Genomic DNA, 18,164 nt, shown 5'->3' with positions numbered 1-18,164 from the left:
ACATATATGCATGAAAAGAGTAATAAATTATTTTAATTAATAGTCCGTAGCAATTTCGTACGTAAGAAGGGAAAAAAAAAAATTGGCACGTTGATGGGTAAGCATGTATTTTGTAATACCAAATAATTGGTACGGATGGCCCGATAGATTCACATGGATAACTGTCCAAAATGTAGTCCATACATTTAACCACCAACTTCAATTTAATTATCTCTAATTTTTGGCCATTATAAATTATCTCTGTAATAATTTTGTTGTTTTTGTATGTGTAAGAAAAAAAAGGAGTAAATAAATTTAATGTTTTTCTTACTTTTCAGAACAATCCAAAATGATCCAAAATCAGTTTGTTGTTTTAATTTTATAAGAAAGCCTCTATGCCCTCTACAAAATGGACGAGGGTTACTAGTTCACATAGGAAATAACTTTGTCATTAAGGTCCGTAATGGCACAAGTTGGAGCAAATCAAATTAACTTATATTTTCCATAAATCTGAACAATTACATCACCAGGTTAAAAAAATCTCTCTCAATGTTTGCACCCTGTATTTTATATTGTCCAAATCAATCGCGTCACCCTCTACTAAATATCTGTCAACCTATTTTATTTTTCGCCACTAATTCGAAAGAATTAAGACAACATGTATACTTCTTGTTATGTGTTTTTTAGATGAAGACAATAGAGCAATGACAACAAAGAACATTCACGTTGAAAAGATAAGAGTCTTCACATACGAAGTAAATGAGACACAATATGTAACTCCACGTATAGATGAAATCTCAGCTGTTCTGTTATACGAATAAAAATAAGTGAACAAGATTATTGAATAAAAAGTAATAATCAAGTTGAGACACAAATATATAGTTGACAAAATAGAAATTGAATTAATGTTTCACCTCTACAGTTCCTTCAACCCTGGAAAATATAAATTGATAAAAAATTAGAGGGTTGCTTTTATTTGTGGCTTCTGCAAATTTTAATGTTTATTTTACAAGTACAATTCAATATATGTATATTGTTGATATTTTAATATTTATTGTTTCATTGAAGCAAGTATATGGCAACTGTTCCAATTATCTTTTACTGGGGGGGAAACATAATTCGGGATCCCGATGAAGGTGTGTCATATGATGCTGAGCCGAAAGGGATATATATGGTGCAACTTGGCACCACACTTGGCAATTTGGAGGAGATGTTTATGTCCAAGGTCGCAAGTTACGGGGAAACAGTCCGATTGATCTTCAAATGTAGATATCCTTATCGCCAGTGGCAAGCAACCAGCAAATACAAAATATTACCGATAAATGACGATGAGGCGTTGAACACCGTTTTAAGTATCGGTGGAAATTTCGAACCACCAAATTGTTTGGAAGTGTACATTCAGAAAGAGGTTGTACAGAATCTTCCGAATGTAACACAGATGGAATCGCATCCGTTCACTACATTGCTGACACATGGGGTTGACACGACAGCATTTCAGTCTCCTATGTATGAATCAAATGAATGTTATGCAGCTGGCTACACACAACAGACATTTCATGGCCATGGTGGAGAATCAAGTTCACATGGTGGATACGAGACTGAATTTCACAATAACACCCAAGATGTGCCCACCTATAGCCATCATACGACTCCAGTTGAAGTTGCTGGTAATATGGCTGAAACGGTTAATTTTGTGCAGTTTGCTGATAGTGACATGTACGGTCCTGATGTCGCCCTAGACAATGATGAGAATGAAATGTGTGATGAAGAAAATTTATTGGGCGGATCAGATGATGATGATGATGAAGAAGATGATGTCGACGCTCCCGTTGATATTCAGAATGCCCCCATTCCACCTAGACCTGAAATCCCTTTCTTTGAAAACATTCACATGGGTGGTGATTTTGACATTAGTAACCGCGATGTCGTTCCCCGTAACCGAATCTGGAATGCTGAAAATCCAGAGTTGGACAAAGGGATGGTTTTCGTTGATAAGAAGCAACTCGTACATGCTGTCAAATTGTACCATGCAACAAATAATCGAGAGTACAAAGTCGTAACCTCCAAGCGAGACGTTTGGGTGTGTGCTTGCAAGCACGACTGTAGATGGTGGTTGCGTGCATCTCTTACTAAGAGACATGGGCTTTTTGAAATAAAGCAGTATAGGGGTCCTCACCATTGTTTATACCCACGAACGAATAGGGACCACACAAATATTAGCTCCAGTTACATTGCTTCTCATCTTTTGGGACAAGTTGCGGTGAGTATACAAAATAAATGTTTACATTTATATACACATTGTTCATTTAAAGTGTTCACACCAAAATTGTGTCTTTAAAGTGTTCACACCAAAATAATCTGACTCATAGGTATTGTTGTATGCAGAACGAACCTGATATGCCCATTAAGAATGTCATCGAAGACATAAAAAAATCCATGAACTATACTATACATTACAAGAAGGCGTGGCATGCAAGGGCAAAGGCAATTCGAATGGTATTCGGAGATTGGGATGAATCATATATGATGTTGCCTAAATTCATGTATGCATTACAAACATCTAATCCTGGTACCATCGTGCAATGGAAGCATAGATATACCGGAAATACAACCATTATGCCCGTTTTCCACTTTGTTTTTTGGTCTTTCAAACCCGTCATCGATGGATTCAGACATTGTAGGCCTGTTATAACCATAGATGGTACATTCTTATACGGGAAATACACTGGTGTGTTGCTTGTAGCAACGATTGTCACCGCCAATGGCAAACTACTACCGCTTGCATTTGCTGTTGTCGACAAGGAGAGTTTGGAGTCTTGGTCGTTCTTCATTTCAAATATCAAGGAACATATTGTCATGGACCGACAGGGAGTGACTTTGATATCCGATCGAGCTGAGAGTATTTTAGCTGCTGTGAGGCGGCATTGGTTGAATCCCTCGCTCCAATTTGTTGGATATCATCGGCACTGCCTTCGACATGTTTGTAGTAACTTTAACACTACGTTCAGAAATAAGGAGCTGAAACAACTTCTATGGAAAGCAGGAAGTGCTCATCAACGACGAAAGTGTAATGGTTACTTACAACAAATACAGGCTATCGACCAAGAAGACATCACTTGGGTTTACAAGATGAATCCTGAGGAGTGGGCCCTTTCGTATGACGGTGGGCATCGCTGGGGGGTATTGACTAGCAATGATGCAGAGTGCTTCAATAGCGTCTTGAAAGGTGCAAGGAACTTACCTATCTCAGCTATGGTAGAATTTACATTTCGGCGGCTTGTAAAATATTTTGACGAGATGGGAGCCCAAGCTGAACTAGATGTACGAAATGAGTTCCAATACCCTAGACAGATGCAAAAAACTATTGAGGATGGCATCGCAAGGGCAAATACTTTCAAGTTGATATCATATGACAGGTTAGTTTGTAATATAAATTAAATTATTGTTATTATGTTGTCAATTTAACTACACCTAAAAACATGAACTTCATTAGTTTCTACTATAATTTTTTTATAGGCCACGCCGCGTGTTTGAGGTGCAAACATCTTTTCGCCATGGACGAGGTCGCAATACACAAATTGTGCGGATGAATCAACCCACGTGCAGTTGTGGGAAATATGAGATACGACACTATCCATGTTCTCATATGCTCGCTGTAATGTCTGAATGCGGTGACAATCCATTCCAGTACGTTGATCCAGTATATAGGCTTCCTGTATACATTAGAGTTTGGGAAACTAAATTCAATCCAATACCGCATCAAGATTATTGGGCTGATCCGCAGTGGACTTTAATGCCTAATGTACTGCGTCTGCGACAAGTGAAACGGGGTCGTGCATCTATGTCTCGTATTCCGAATGAGATGGACATATCAGATAGGCGTTTGACCGCTCGTTGCAGTGAGTGCCAGCAGACAGGTCATGACAGGCGAACATGTCCGGCGCGACTTGGTCGATGAAGACTATGTAATACTTACATATTGTAATAGATCTTTTTGTAATTCTTTATTTGTAATAGATCATTTTATTTTCTTTTGTAATTCATTATTTGTAAACGGGGCCATACATGTAATAGAACATTTTTTATTTGTAATATATCATTTCTGTTGTTTAATTCTTTATATATTGTAATTGTTTTATTTGCTTGACGAAATTTACAACTATCATAGTTTTTATTCTCTACTTCATTGAAAATGTTTATTACAGAATTTTGTGAATTACATGTACGTAATTTACAAATTTTTTATTTTATTGCAAAACAAAAATTACAAAATCAATAATGAAGTTGTCGAATATGCCATAAATGTAACGAATTTTGTCAAATATGTGAAAATCAATAATGACGTTATGTCAAATATGCCAAAATCAATAATGAAGTTTTGAAAAAAAAAATTGATCATTCCATTTTGTTTGTAAATATTGACATACAAAAACTATCCACATGTTATTGGTCATTATTAAGCTTATGTAACTGATATCGTAAAATGACTTTGTAAAAGATTTTTATATTAGTCTGAAGCATAGATAACGATAGGTTATGTTGAATTGTTTATCATATTTAATGGGCACATAATATGCAAACTTTTGATTTTAGTTAATGGCACACAAATTTATACTTTTAAAATAATCGACCACATTTATTTTTCAAGTCGTCATGTACATAATAATTTCAGCTTAATTGATATAGTTAAATTACATGCTCACCAATACAGTTTGTGAAAATGTATTTGTTTTTCAACTGTACAGGCTTCATGGCACATCTACCTGATGAGGTCCCCCTTTTGAGTCATCCACATCGGGCTGACAGTATATGGGAGGACCCGGTATGCAATAACGTTTGTTGGACTTTACGCGTACAATGAAAATACACTGCATTTTGTTTTTCATTTCCTTGATAATGCTATAATTTAAAATACTCATTCTGTTATGCAGGACCAGTCACGCACCGTGGTGGCATGCCGACGGGGAGATTCCGGCCTGTGGGATCGTCCATTGCACCATAGAGTCTTGCAGTGTCTACTACGCGCGGGATTCTATGGTGTATATCGTATAGGCCATATCAGACTGGACCACCCACTCATTACTGCTCTCGTCGAGAGATGGCGCACAGAGACTCATACATTTCATTTCCCGACCGGTGAGGCCACCGTCACATTGCAGGACGTATCTGTCCTATACGGTCTACGGATTGATGGGCGAGCAGTTACTGGACTTGACCCATCATTGACGACGGAGCAGTGGATAGCGCTATGTGCTGAGCTATTGGGAGTAGCACCTACACCTGCAGACTTACAGGCAGGTAGAGTGAGGGTGAGGTGGCTGTCGGAGCATTTTCAGGGCGATTTTCCAGATGATGCTGCAGATGAGTTAGTACAGCAGCATGCGCGAGCATATATTCTGTGGCTTATTGGGGGGGTACTTCTCCCTGATAAGTCACAGAACCTGCTCAAGCTGATGTATTTGCCACTGTTGAGAGACATTGACGTCATCGGCCAGTACAGCTGGGGCGCCGCGGCTTTGGCATGCTTGTATAGGATGTTATGTCGAGCCACTCAGGTGGGTGTGACTCAGATCGGAGGACCCCTTGTCTTGCTACAGGTTAGTAAGAATTTTATTACATGTCAATTCATATTGTATGGCATATATCAGTATTGTAATTGCGTTCAAACTATTGCAGATTTGGGCGTGGGAGAGATTGATTCGCATTGCCCCGGCTAGGCGGCAAGTAGTTGCTCCTGGTGAGGTTCCCATCGGGCAGGGAGACATGCAGATGCCGGCCGGACCTCGAGGTAGCCGATGGAGGGTTGACATGAGCCACGAGGTCGTATCGACCCACGTAGTGGTCGTGTATAGAGACCAGCTTGACCGGATGATAGACGGCGAGGTATCAAATTTATATACCTAAATTTTAATTGTCATATGGACTGTATACGTTTATGACCGATTTTTAATAGACTTGTCGTTATTGTAGTTTATCTGGCAGCCTTATGCTGATGTCCTGCACACGCTCCCAGACTACTGCCGCCTAGGTGAGGATATATGGATGGCGAGAGTACCACTCATTTGTTATGACGTGGTTGAGTGGCATCTCCCTGATCGTGTCCTCCGACAGTTTGGTCGGGTCCAGCCCGTGCCGGATCGATGTGACACCGAGTGGCGGTTGCATGCGACGGATAGACGTGGCCGAGGCAGCACTGACTGGAGTCAGCATCATATGCGATACATACAGTTGTGGGATGCCCGTCGCGACACTATTGTACAGGCTGACTGGAGCGATGGGGTCCTCCCCTCTCCCGACCCTTACATGTTGTGGTATCGGCGACATACACACCTACTTGTCGGTAATCCGAGCCACCTGTCCGAGGACGGATATCAGGGAGTTGGGCCTTCTCTCGAGTCATTGGTGAGTAGCGTACTATATCTCCGATAATTGTTAATATCATAATTGATTATTTTCAGTCAACTATAGCCTAATATATCTATTTTTTTGACAGGTGGTTCGAGCTGGGAGGTCATATCACTTGGCTGAGGATGCTATTTTCAGACGTGATGGACAGCTTGGTCTGCAGGCCCTTGTAGAGATCAGAGAGTTATTGTACGAGGGGATCCAGCATGCCCATCGGGTAGATCGTCTGCATTTTGGGGACTACGGTGTACACACTGCAGCAGCTGCTCCAGACACATCAGTCCCGTCCACGTCAGTGCCTTCCAGTTCAGCGCCAGCCACAGCAGGTCCTTCGACTTCAGGCACCCCACCACATGATACCCCATACATTTCTCCATATTCCCCACACGTACATCTTACCCAGCATGCTGACCCTGACCCTGATTGGTCACCGCCCCGCTTCATACATGATGTTATTACCCCACCCACCCAGTTACATCCTACTTTTCTGGGGAGTACTTCGACCGCCCCCCCGTTCGTGCATGATGTTGCTACCCCACCCACCCAGTTATCACCTGCTTTTATGGGGACTACTTCGACCGCGCCCAGGAGTACACATGATGCAGTTCTCACTGACATCTCACACATTGATGATGAGGGCCATATTGAGCCCCCCCCCAGAGCCCGAGGGAGAGGTTATGGTCGTGGGGGACGTCGCGGCCGAGGTCGGGGTACGGGCAGAGGCAGAGGTCGTGGTCGAGCTGCAGATCGTGATACAGTTGCACCAGACGAGGGAGTGGGAGTTTCACAGCTCACAGCAGTATATGATCTACAGGCACAGGCAGGATCAAGGGCATCAGATGCAGGAGAGGGGGGGTCACACTCACACTCACAGGCTCCGCAGGCAGTCAGTGGAGGGCAGCATGCAGGGGAGAGAGTGCCAGATATTCAGAGAGTCTACCGTAGGAGACCGAGGAGGGAGATCCACGGTCGGGGTTGTGGGACTGGGGGCAGGTTAGGGCATTAGCGGTTGCGATATGGACTATATAGGTTTTTTTTTTTTTTTTTTTTTTGTTTGTATGTGTCAAACTTGTACAGCTGATGTAAGTGTCATACTTATTTATTCGCAATTATCATTTCACAATTTTTTATTCTTATTTATATTGATGAATCACACAAATCTGTTTCACATCTCTACCCCTCTCTCATTATCCGTAATTTAGGAGAACATAAATTACAAACGCGTTTGGTTTGAACAAAATGTGTAAAGAAGCTATAAAAAAAATGTTCGTTGAAGGCTAAAAATAATTGAAATATCTCGTTTTATTGATAAGTCATGGATAAGCATTACAAATTGCATGCATTACAGAAATGCCCTGGGCGTTCATCCAAACAATTTCATTCATTATCATCATCATCTGACATCTCAATATCAGATTCATACATAACATCCATGCTCCAGGCGTAGTACTGGTGTGCATCATCCATTAACCCATCTTCGGCACGCTCATTTGCGGTCTTCATTAGTTCAGACCTCTGCAAACGTTGTGTCATGCGATTAACCTCGTCGCGGATACGATGCAATGCCCTTTGCAACAACTGTGGAGTGTCAGTTGGCATACGCATGGCTAACCGGCGAGGAAATTTAAGATTAACTTCACGGCATAGCTCAACGAGAACGTTTGCTCGAGTTTTGCGAAATTCCCACTCAGCTCTCATGGTATTGACGGTGGCACGTGAGTAACGCAAATTTGGATTTAATGGGTATTGAAATTCATCTCCATCTGCAACCCAATAGCGACCCATTGCTGAATATAGATCAACCACCGTATATGTCATGATCATATCGGTAGAAATAGCTGTAAAACTTTTGTTGTGGTATGCTACGATATTTATACCATATACACACATGGTACCTGTGTGTATGCAATTTCCTGTTCGATCACATGCATGCCACTGACCTTATCCAGTGGATACGGCTGTCAGGACTCGACTTTGTGCAGTCATGAACGAATCAACGGCCTGTAGCATCGGCTATTGTGCCGCAGATGCAGCGATGCCTGTGACTTTGTGCATAATTGCAATGGGCACAGTACGTAGGAGGCATGTGACTTTGTGCAGTGATGCAATGCTGCATGTCACTTTATGCAGTGATGCAGTAATGCATGTGACTTTCTTACTTTGCCATGCTTGTATACGTTGTGACTTGTTTCTTGACATTACGTGATGCATGTGACTTCTGCAGTGCAACTTACATGCTTTGTTTTTTCCGCACATTTCAGAATTCATCTAAGTCACATTATTATGACTGTGAAAAGAAGCAGAAATGCTATTATGTTGGTAAAAAAATATGATGGACGATTGTGTAATGACAATAAAAATCGGATGACTGTGAAGTTCATTAACTGAAAATAAGATAAAATATAGGCACCAACGTTCCAATCGTGTTTACCTAGCAGGTGACCATTTTGTTATGTTGGTGAGAAAAACAATGATAGTTTATGAACAATATTACTTGAATACAAAGAAAATTTCATTTTTCGATTTGATTTATAATTTCTCGAAAACACTTATACGTACTGAAATCGTCAATTCCAAGTGAGTACTTATTGTATTACAAAAGTAAGCATGACAAAATAGTTTCATGTGCCGATGTGACAACTCACTGCATTTTGTTTTATTTGACAACGCACTGCTCGAATATGAAGGGATAGCATTGTGATTCTATAGCCTACAATTATTATTTTATCTTACAACCACATCCGTGACTACATCACAGGTACACAAAGTCACGGGTAATCAAAATTACATGAAATGAATAACATCAAATAATATCACGTGTATCACTTATTCCATAGTGCCCTAGCACCACTATCATGTCTATAAATACCCCAGTATGATGTTTGTTGAAGGCATAACAATAGTAATAGATATACAATTACTATTATTATTATTATTTTTAATTTTATTAACAATGTCTTCAAGAGGTGCAGGAAGTTCACGCCAGCAAAGAAATCCGAAAGTGTGGCTGCTACCTCCATTTATGTATGACTACAAGAGCGAAAAGTACTCAAGTCCGAAGGATTATTATGCTGGTATCCGAGCAGAATGGGCGTTCAGGGTAACGGAGCAAGAATGATTGTATAATGATCTACGTAACTTTGGGGCACCGGTACCTCATCGTCGTTCATTGACCATGGCTAGACGAAATGTGAGTGACTATGAAAAAGCAGTTAGCAGAATTAAGAAGGAGAACAACAGGATGTTGATGCGGAGATGTCGACATTTCATGCTTCAGCTAGCCACTGAAATGGCAGAAGCAAGCAACAGAGATTTGACAATGGTTGAGCGAAATAATGTCTTCAACAATGAAAAATATCTCTCTGACTACTACATGTCAGATGATGAATAAGAAATCAAACACCGTTATCTTTCATATGTTCGTTCCTGGAGTGTAAGACAACGTTGTTGTTGGTGTAACGTACGGATGTATTTCAAGTATTTTTGTTATGCACCTGAAGTTTATGAAATACCTACATTTATAAGTACACATTTATGAGTTCATGACTTTCTTTATTGAATTGCAATTTGTTCATGAATGTTCTGGATTAATTAATGGATTAATGTATGTTCAATTATGTGAATACTTAAAACACATAAAATAGATCAGGCAACTCGGAGAAAAGGTTCCCTTAACTGGGGCTGCTGAAATAGGGATGAAATTACAACGAATTTCAATCTCCATCAGGAAAGAAGAAAGAGTCACCTTACAATTATTGAAAGTCCAGTAAAAATTATGACTCCGGTAATGAATGAGGGGTTGACAAAAAACTAAACTCGGTGAATCGAACTACCGCCTTCAACAACACATAAAACATAACAGGTAGGTCGGTGAATAGCTTCCCAAATGACAAGAACAATTCAAATAGTCATACTTTTCAATGAAATACAAATAGCGGGTCGTAAGCTTCATGACCTTCATTTTTTCACACATTGAGTAGTCAAATCGTGGAGAGACTTGTCAGTATATGCAGATAGATTGTGAAGTCATGTGACCTGGTGCACAGTCTTCGGTTTTATTGATTTGTTTATTACAGTCACAACTCATCTCTTATTTACATATGTGGGATTCTCAACTCAGAAAGTCACATGGCAACAGTGAATTCATTGATTTACCTTATTGTCAGCCTGCCTTTATTTTGTCTGTATATGCAGATGGATTGTGAAGTCATGTGACTTGGTGCAGAGTCTTTGGTTTTCTCGATTTTTTGCTCGATTTTTTTTATTACAACGCATCTGTTATTGATATATGTGAGATTCTTTGTCATCTGTTAACAACAGCATGCCTTTATTTTGTCCTTATATGCAGATGGATGGTCTTTGTCATGTGAATTGGTGCACAGGCTTTGGTTTCCTCGATTTGTTGCTCGATTTTTTTTATTACAGTGACAACTCATCTATTATTGATATATGTGGGATTCTCAACTTAGAAAGTCACATGGCAACAGTGAATTCACTGAATTACCTTACAGTCACCATGCCCTTATTTTGTTCGTATATGCAGATGGATTGTGAAGTGATGTGACTTGGTCCACATGCTTTGGTTTTCTCCATTTTTTGCTCGACTTTTTTGTTACAGTGATAACTCATCTCGTATTGATATATGTGGGATTCTCAATTTAGAAAGTCACATGGCAACAGTGAATCTACTGATTTACCTTACAGTCAGCATGCATATATGTGGGATTCTCATTTATCCGTTCATAATCAACTATATAAACGAGTAAAGGTGAAGACACAACCTTACAACTCAAGGTGAAGACACAACCTTACAACTCATTTCGCCCTACGAAATTATTATTCATTTGTTTTAAAAAATTAGCATGGCTACATGGTTCATAGGAGGGAGTGGGGGTCGCAGAGGTGGTAGGAACTTGCAAAGGGGTGAAAGTTCACGACGAGGAGGGGGAAGGGGAAGTGGCGATGCTGAAGATGAAACACCATTTCCTTTCTTGGATGCCTCTTGTGCTTATCATGATAGGTTTGGGAAGCGACATTTCGTCATGCCCAAGTACTATCGAGATCCATGTGGTTTGGTGGAGGATCCATCAGAAAATCAAACAGGATATGGTTATGCAAAGGCTAGACTTCTTAAGTGGCCCGCACTATTTATAGAGCGAGTGCAAAACGAAAGATTATGTCGGGAAAGAGGACTGAAGGTGCCAAAAGCACGTTCTGTTGAGATCCAAAAGGAAGATCCTGATAATGTTGATCGACTATGTCAAACACTAGAACGTGAGATTTCTCAAATGGGTCGTAGATTGGCCCGCGATATGCAGCTACTCATACTTAAGAAGGATGCCCAGAAGAACAAAACAGAACCAAATGTTGCGGCTATCAAGGCTATCATGGAGGATCCTGAACTTGTCTCTGACGCTGAGCTTTCGGATTGTTCAGATTCTGAGCCACCTGCCGATTTAAGCGCGAATTAGGTGTTAATGTCTACACTTCGGCAATATAACAACTTCCATTAATATGTAATGTCTGTGTTAGAGTAAGTATAACTGTTATGTTATGTTATGTTTATGTTTAAGTTTATGTTTATGTATTGTGTCTGTCAAATGTTACGGCTATTAATATGCAATATTAGGTCATGAATTAGGTGTTTCTCTATCTAACTGTTATGTTTATGTATTGTGTGTTCAGTTAAGAGTGTCCAGGATGTATGTAATGTGTGTTCAGTTCATGGTGTCCATAATGTATTTTTGTGGGAGAATTATGTCTGTACTACCTACGTAACTGAAAACTATTACATTTGCAACTTCAGTTATGTTGTTTTCATACCCGTAAGAGTATTTTGTAAAGTACTGACTTCGTATATTATGTATTAAGTATTATTACAAAAATGTTGAGAAAATTTATTTTAGGAGCTCTCGCTGTGGCCTTTGTCTTCTTGGCCTACTCCGCGGTGGTCTTCGCGTCTCACCCTTCGTCGTTGCTCGTCGAGTTGCACAATGTGTGGGTGTGCTTCGAACTGTACAGCATGCATATCACATTCTAACCCATAACAAAATAAATTTAAATGAAAACGGGTACAAAACGGTTTTACTAAACTGGTTTACTAAACTGATTTTCTGAATTACATTCTCACCTTCTAACCCAAAACAAAAGAATAAATATATATTTATGTTTAAATGAAAACGGCTTTCGTAAAGCCAAAATAATTTTCAAAATAACACATTCCAACCCAAAATAAAGACAAAAGAAAAAAAAAATTTACATGAAAACGACTTTAGTAAAGCGAAAAAAAAATAATTAATTACACAAAACAATAAGCAAAAAAATATTTTACATGAAAACAACTTTAGTGAAGACGAAAATTTTTTTTTAATTACATTTTCTAAAACAATAGCGATTTTAACAAAAAAAAATTTCCCAAAAAAATGTAATTAAAAAAATGTAATTAAAGCTCATTTAACTTGAAACAATTCGCTATGAAATAATGAAAAATCGCTATGTAAAATTAATATACTATTGATAATAGCTAAATGAGCTTTAATTACATTTTTTATAATAGCTAAATCGCTATGTAAAATTTTCCCAAAAAAAATTCAATAATCTACATGAATATGATTTTGAAATTATATATATGAAAAATAGTATGTAAAATTAATATATGAGAAGAGGTTTTTTTTCATATTATGTAAAATTTATGAATTACACATTCTAAACAAAAAAAAAGAAAAAAAAAACATATTTTAACATGATAATTGCTTTATGTTTTTTTCTTTTGTTTTATCTTGAAAATAGCGTTTTATTCCAACAAAGTTTATGCTAAAAAAAAAATTTCTGTTAAAATCGCTATTAGGAATAGCGTTTTTTGGAACAAAATTTGAACTGAAATCGCTATTATGAATAGCGTTTTTTCTGCAAAAAAAATTATGTTAAAATCGCTACTATAAACAGCGTTTTTTGGGGAATTTGTTTTTGTTAAAATCGCTATTGATAATAGCGTTTTTTTGCAACAAAAATTTGTGTGAAAAGCGCTGTTAAGAACAGCGTTTTTTATTGGGAAAAAAATAACCCTAGAAGCGCTATTTGTAATAGCGACTTATTAATCAAAGTCGCTATTTGTAATAGCGATTTTACTGTTCACCTACTTTTTTGCTCCTAACAGTGAAAGCGCGAATAGTAATAGCGTTTTAACTTAGTTTTGGAATTCCGTCAGAAGTTGGCCTAGTTTTGGAAATACGATACAAAAATGGCTTATATTGGGAAATGTCCCGTGGAACTGGCTGAGTTGGGGGCTTTTCCCATATTAAGTCTATTTTGCATTTTAATTCCCAAACTAGGTCTAGTTTGGACGGAATTCCAAAACTAAGCTAAAACGCTATTACAAATCGCGCTTTTACTGTTTGGAGCTCAAAATGTGATAAATAGTGAAAGCGCTATTTCAAATCGCGCTTTTAATTAAGAAAACGCTATTTAAAATCGCGATTTTAACATAAATTTTTTTTCCTGAAGAAAACGCTATTTGAAATAGCGTTTTCACTGTACATTCGTTTTTGTGAATAAAACGCTATTTGAAATAGCGATTTTCTTAAGAAAATGTTTAAAATATATTAAAATGTGAGCAAAATAAAACTTAAGTGCTTTGTAGCACAAATGGTAATGCAATTGTTTTGCCATCACATTGGCGTGGGTTCAATCCGCGGGAGGTGCACCTTTTAATTAAGTTCAATTCTTTTCTTTTTTTTTTTTTTTTTTTCACTCACACTATACTTTATATATTTATTATGTAATTTTTTTATCAAAAAAAGTAAAATGTTTGTTTGGTTAACTAAATTTTTTTTCTATAAAATACAATTTTTTTCAAAATGTCAACATGATTGTTTAAAAAGTATTAAGTGTATTTGGTTTGAATTTTTTGGATTTGGTTATTTGAAAATTGAGTTTTTTTATATTTTCGTATTTTTTTTTTGTTTTTAGTAAATATTTTTAAAATTTTAAACATTTTTTTTTCTTTTTTAGATGCACCTTAGTTAGATGTATCTAAAAAGTAAAAAAATTGTGAAAAAATATTTAAAAAAATTAATAAATACATAAAAATACAAAAAATATACTGAAAAAATATTTTTGTATTTTTAGTATCTTTTCAGCAAATTATCATTTTTTTCAGCAAAATGTACTCAAAAAAATATGCACAGTGAAAGCGTACTCAAAAAATATTTTTTCAGCAAAATGTACGCTTTTAAAATGTACTAAAATATTTTAAAAGCGTACATTTTTTTTTATTTTTTCATAAATATATAAAGTATAGAGTGAGTGAAAAAATACAAAAATACAAAAAATATACTTAAAAAATTAATACAAAATATTAATTTTTTCAGCAAAATGTACTCAAAAAATGTACGTAAAATATTTTAAAAGCGTACATTTTTTTATTTTTTCATAAATATATAAAGTATAGAGTGAGTGAAAAAATACAAACATACAAAAAATATACTGAAAAAATTAATACAAAATATTAATTTTAAATATTAATACATTTTTTGAGTACATTTTGCTGAAAAAATTAATACTTTTTTCAGTATATTTTTTGTATTTTTGTATTTTTTCACACACTCTATACTTTATATATTTATGAAAAAATAAAAAAATGTACGCTTTTAAAATATTTTAGTACATTTTAAAAGCGTACATTTTGCTGAAAAAATATTTTTTGAGTACGCTTTCACTGTGCATATTTTTTTGAGTACATTTTGCTGAAAAAAAATGATAATTTGCTGAAAAGATACTAAAAATACAAAAATATTTTTTCAGTACATTTTTTGTATTTTTATGTATTTATTAATTTTTTTAATATTTTTTCACAAATTTTTTACTTTTTAGATACATCTAACTAAGGTGCATCTAAAAAAGAAAAAAAAAATGTTTAAAATTTTAAAAATATTTACTAAAAACAAAAAAAAAATACGAAAATAAAAAAACTCAATTTTCAAATAACCAAATCTAAAAAATTCAAACCAAATACACTTAATACTTTTTAAACAATCATGTTGACATTTTGAAAAAAATTGTATTTTATAGAAAAAAAATTTAGTTAACCAAACAAACATTTTACTTTTTTTGATAAAAAAATTACATAATAAATATATAAAGTATAGTGTGAGTGAAAAAAAAAAGAAAAAAAAAAAAAGAAAAGAATTGAACTTAATTAAAAGGTACACCTCCCGCGGATTGAACCCACGCCAATGTGATGGCAAAACAATTGCATTACCATTTGTGCTACAAAGCACTTAAGTTTTATTTTGCTCACATTTTAATATATTTTAAACATTTTCTTAAGAAAATCGCTATTTCAAATAGCGTTTTATTCACAAAAACGAATGCACAGTGAAAACGCTATTTCAAATAACGTTTTCTTCAGGAAAAAAAATTTATGTTAAAATCGCGATTTTAAATAGCGTTTTCTTAATTAAAAGCGCGATTTGAAATAGCGCTTTCACTATTTATCACATTTTGAGCTCCAAACAGTAAAAGCGCGATTTGTAATAGCGTTTTAGCTTAGTTTTGGAATTCCGTCCAAACTAGACCTAGTTTGGGAATTAAAATGCAAAATAGGCTTAATATGGGAAAAGCCCCGGCTGAGTTGCCCGAGTCCAGTTTAAATTTTTTTTAAATTTGGATAAAATATTTTTGAATTTAATATGAGTTTGGATAAAAGTTCTAAAATTTAAATTAAATTTGAAAAATTTTGGAAAACGATCTAAATAACTTTAAATTCGAATTATATATAAATATATAAATTATTAATTATTAGACGATATTAAAATAATTTATATCGTTAAATCATATTGAATATATGTTATATATACAAGTAACACAATATAAAATTTTACTTATTTATTTTTTCTCGTTCATACATTGTAAAAGCCATTGTAATGAAATTTCTCTTACATTATATAAATTATTTATTTTGATGTTATTAATGATTTTATAAAAAAAAATTGTAAATTTAATTTAAACAAATTAATTAACTTAGCTGCACTAAAAAAAGATAAGGGGAAAAAAAAAAAAACTTAAATTTATGTGCAATTCGGGCAACTTGGGTAAATTGGGCAATTCGGATTTAACTTAGATCGGACTTAAGTAGACAACTTCGAGTCACAATTCGAGCTTGGGCAGGCCTAAGCAGCTCTCCGCAGAACTTGGGTTAGATTTGGACAAACTCTCAACCCGTTCAAACCCGCTCGAGCTGCATGCCTACATTTTGTATTTCAATTAGTCTATAACATATGAATTATGCCAGAGACCCCAATAAATTATCAAATTTTCCATCGAACTTCTCACGTGGATATGAGACTCACACAAATCACATGGGTCCCACACCCATGTGAGAGGTTTGGTAAAAAATTTAATAATTTATTTGGGGTCTACAACATTTTCCGTAACATATTCTTCTAGTCCAATAAATTCTATTATTTGGACATTTAATCCACCAAATCTTAATTCTCATATTTAAAGTATTTTTTGAACACTTAACAACGTGGTGATGTGAATATTCATATTTTATAGAATGAATGATCACATCATAGAACATTCACACTCCTAATGTGAATATTATTATTAGGAGGAGTTTAGTAACTATGCCACCTATAGGATTTATTAAAATATAAGAAAATAATTGAGAGATTTATTAGAAAATCTCTTTTCAAGTAGTTGTATTCCAGTTAGTATATTCTTGTATTACAGTAAGTCCTATTATTTAGACATTAGATCCATCAAAGAGTGTTACTATTAGCACCCCATTCATTATTTTGAATCCTTTATTTCTTTGGACCCATACTTAAAAATTCTAAAACCGTCAAAAATTTATTTTTTCCCCCCAAATAGTACCAAAATTATCATTGTAAAAACATTTCACCTATTCAATTGAATGCATACACCTACACCCACACCGCAACACCTCAAAAAGCCTCTCTTCTCAAAACTCTAACAAAACTCACGAAAGTGATTACTATTTTATCTCCACATACTTGTTCATAACCTGAAAAAATAAATATAGGATTTTTTGTTGTTAATTCAAAATTCCCCTTTTATGGGTTTTGCGATCTCCACGAGTTTTGATTATCTATTCCCGAACAAATAAGAAATGTTCGATTACCTGTTCCCAAACAAATGAACAATGTTCAGTCCTGTGTTCCCGAATTACGGTCATATGTTCAAGAATTCAGTCTGAAAAAAAATTACGAACAATTTTTATTATTTTTGTCATTTTTTTCAAAAAATTCACCATTGCAAGGCCAATCTCCTCTAAGTAAAGAATACTATCAAAGTTATGAATCTCCTCTGAGCTTTTATTGTTGTATTCCTCTTGTCTCATGGAGTTGTGATTGTAGAAAAAAATTTCACTCATTGTCATTGCCGGAGACGTGTAATTGATCAAATGGTTATCACCATTATTGTCGGAATATTGTCACCAAAAAGGTTTTCAAGGCTTTGAGGGTGGATAGGTTTTGAATGTGGAATTTCAGAAATATTGATGAGTGGTAATAAAGGTAGGTGCTCTAATAAATCGTAACTCAAGATGTAGTGGGTGTGTGAGCTGAGATGGGGTGTCTCAAAATTATTAATATTATTTTTAGTAATTTTATTTGAGATTATTATTATAATAAAAAAAAACTAAAAAATGAGGGGTCTAAAATAATTGATGAGTACTAATAACAACACTCCCATCAAATTCTAATTCTCATATTTAAGGTATTTTATAGATAATTTTACTCTTACAAATATTTTTT

The 18,164-nt window shown here is 35.6% G+C and overlaps 3 protein-coding genes across 3 annotated transcripts; all 3 read left to right on the top strand.

Moving 5' to 3' along the window:
• The first annotated feature begins 345 nt into the window (after positions 1–345).
• On the top strand, positions 346–4,066 carry LOC145819556 (uncharacterized). Its single transcript, XM_082913525.1, has 3 exons — positions 346–2,239; positions 2,365–3,395; positions 3,496–4,066. The coding sequence occupies exons 1-3, from the start codon at positions 1,055–1,057 to the stop codon at positions 3,935–3,937; spliced, it is 2,658 nt and encodes an 885-aa protein (XP_082769651.1). The 5' UTR covers positions 346–1,054; the 3' UTR covers positions 3,938–4,066.
• Positions 4,067–4,725: 659 nt separating this feature from the next.
• Positions 4,726–5,898, top strand: LOC145819553 (serine/threonine-protein phosphatase 7 long form homolog). Its single transcript, XM_082913524.1, has 3 exons — positions 4,726–4,801; positions 4,911–5,576; positions 5,656–5,898. Exons 1-3 carry the CDS (start codon positions 4,730–4,732, stop codon positions 5,881–5,883), a joined length of 966 nt encoding a protein of 321 aa, XP_082769650.1. The 5' UTR covers positions 4,726–4,729; the 3' UTR covers positions 5,884–5,898.
• A 73-nt stretch (positions 5,899–5,971) lies between these two features.
• Positions 5,972–8,717, top strand: LOC145813687 (uncharacterized). The gene is made up of 4 exons (XM_082909486.1): positions 5,972–6,381; positions 6,473–7,058; positions 8,334–8,455; positions 8,646–8,717. The coding sequence occupies exons 1-4, from the start codon at positions 6,022–6,024 to the stop codon at positions 8,715–8,717; spliced, it is 1,140 nt and encodes a 379-aa protein (XP_082765612.1). The 5' UTR covers positions 5,972–6,021.
• Positions 8,718–18,164: the final 9,447 nt, after the last annotated feature.

The sequence above is a fragment of the Camellia sinensis genome, chromosome 2 (genome assembly GCF_055761805.1).
Source record: "Camellia sinensis isolate YWXY chromosome 2, ASM5576180v1, whole genome shotgun sequence".
NCBI classification, from domain to species: domain Eukaryota; kingdom Viridiplantae; phylum Streptophyta; class Magnoliopsida; order Ericales; family Theaceae; genus Camellia; species Camellia sinensis.
This window is presented reverse-complemented; position numbering and strand designations above follow the sequence as displayed.

What these genes read in the sequence shown, in the direction of transcription:
- LOC145813687 (XM_082909486.1), top strand. Translation starts at nt 6,022, where the DNA reads ATGGCGAGAGTACCACTCATTTGTTATGACGTGGTTGAGTGGCATCTC. An exon ending in CCCCAGAGCCCGAGGGAGAG is followed by an intron (nt 7,059 to 8,333) that starts GTTATGGTCGTG and finishes GACCTTATCCAG; the next exon opens with TGGATACGGCTGTCAGGACT. An exon ending in GCATAATTGCAATGGGCACA is followed by an intron (nt 8,456 to 8,645) that starts GTACGTAGGAGG and finishes CGCACATTTCAG; the next exon opens with AATTCATCTAAGTCACATTA.
- LOC145819553 (XM_082913524.1), top strand. Translation starts at nt 4,730, where the DNA reads ATGGCACATCTACCTGATGAGGTCCCCCTTTTGAGTCATCCACATCGG. An exon ending in ACAGTATATGGGAGGACCCG is followed by an intron (nt 4,802 to 4,910) that starts GTATGCAATAAC and finishes TCTGTTATGCAG; the next exon opens with GACCAGTCACGCACCGTGGT. An exon ending in GACCCCTTGTCTTGCTACAG is followed by an intron (nt 5,577 to 5,655) that starts GTTAGTAAGAAT and finishes AAACTATTGCAG; the next exon opens with ATTTGGGCGTGGGAGAGATT.
- LOC145819556 (XM_082913525.1), top strand. Translation starts at nt 1,055, where the DNA reads ATGGCAACTGTTCCAATTATCTTTTACTGGGGGGGAAACATAATTCGG. An exon ending in ATCTTTTGGGACAAGTTGCG is followed by an intron (nt 2,240 to 2,364) that starts GTGAGTATACAA and finishes TGTTGTATGCAG; the next exon opens with AACGAACCTGATATGCCCAT. An exon ending in AAGTTGATATCATATGACAG is followed by an intron (nt 3,396 to 3,495) that starts GTTAGTTTGTAA and finishes ATTTTTTTATAG; the next exon opens with GCCACGCCGCGTGTTTGAGG.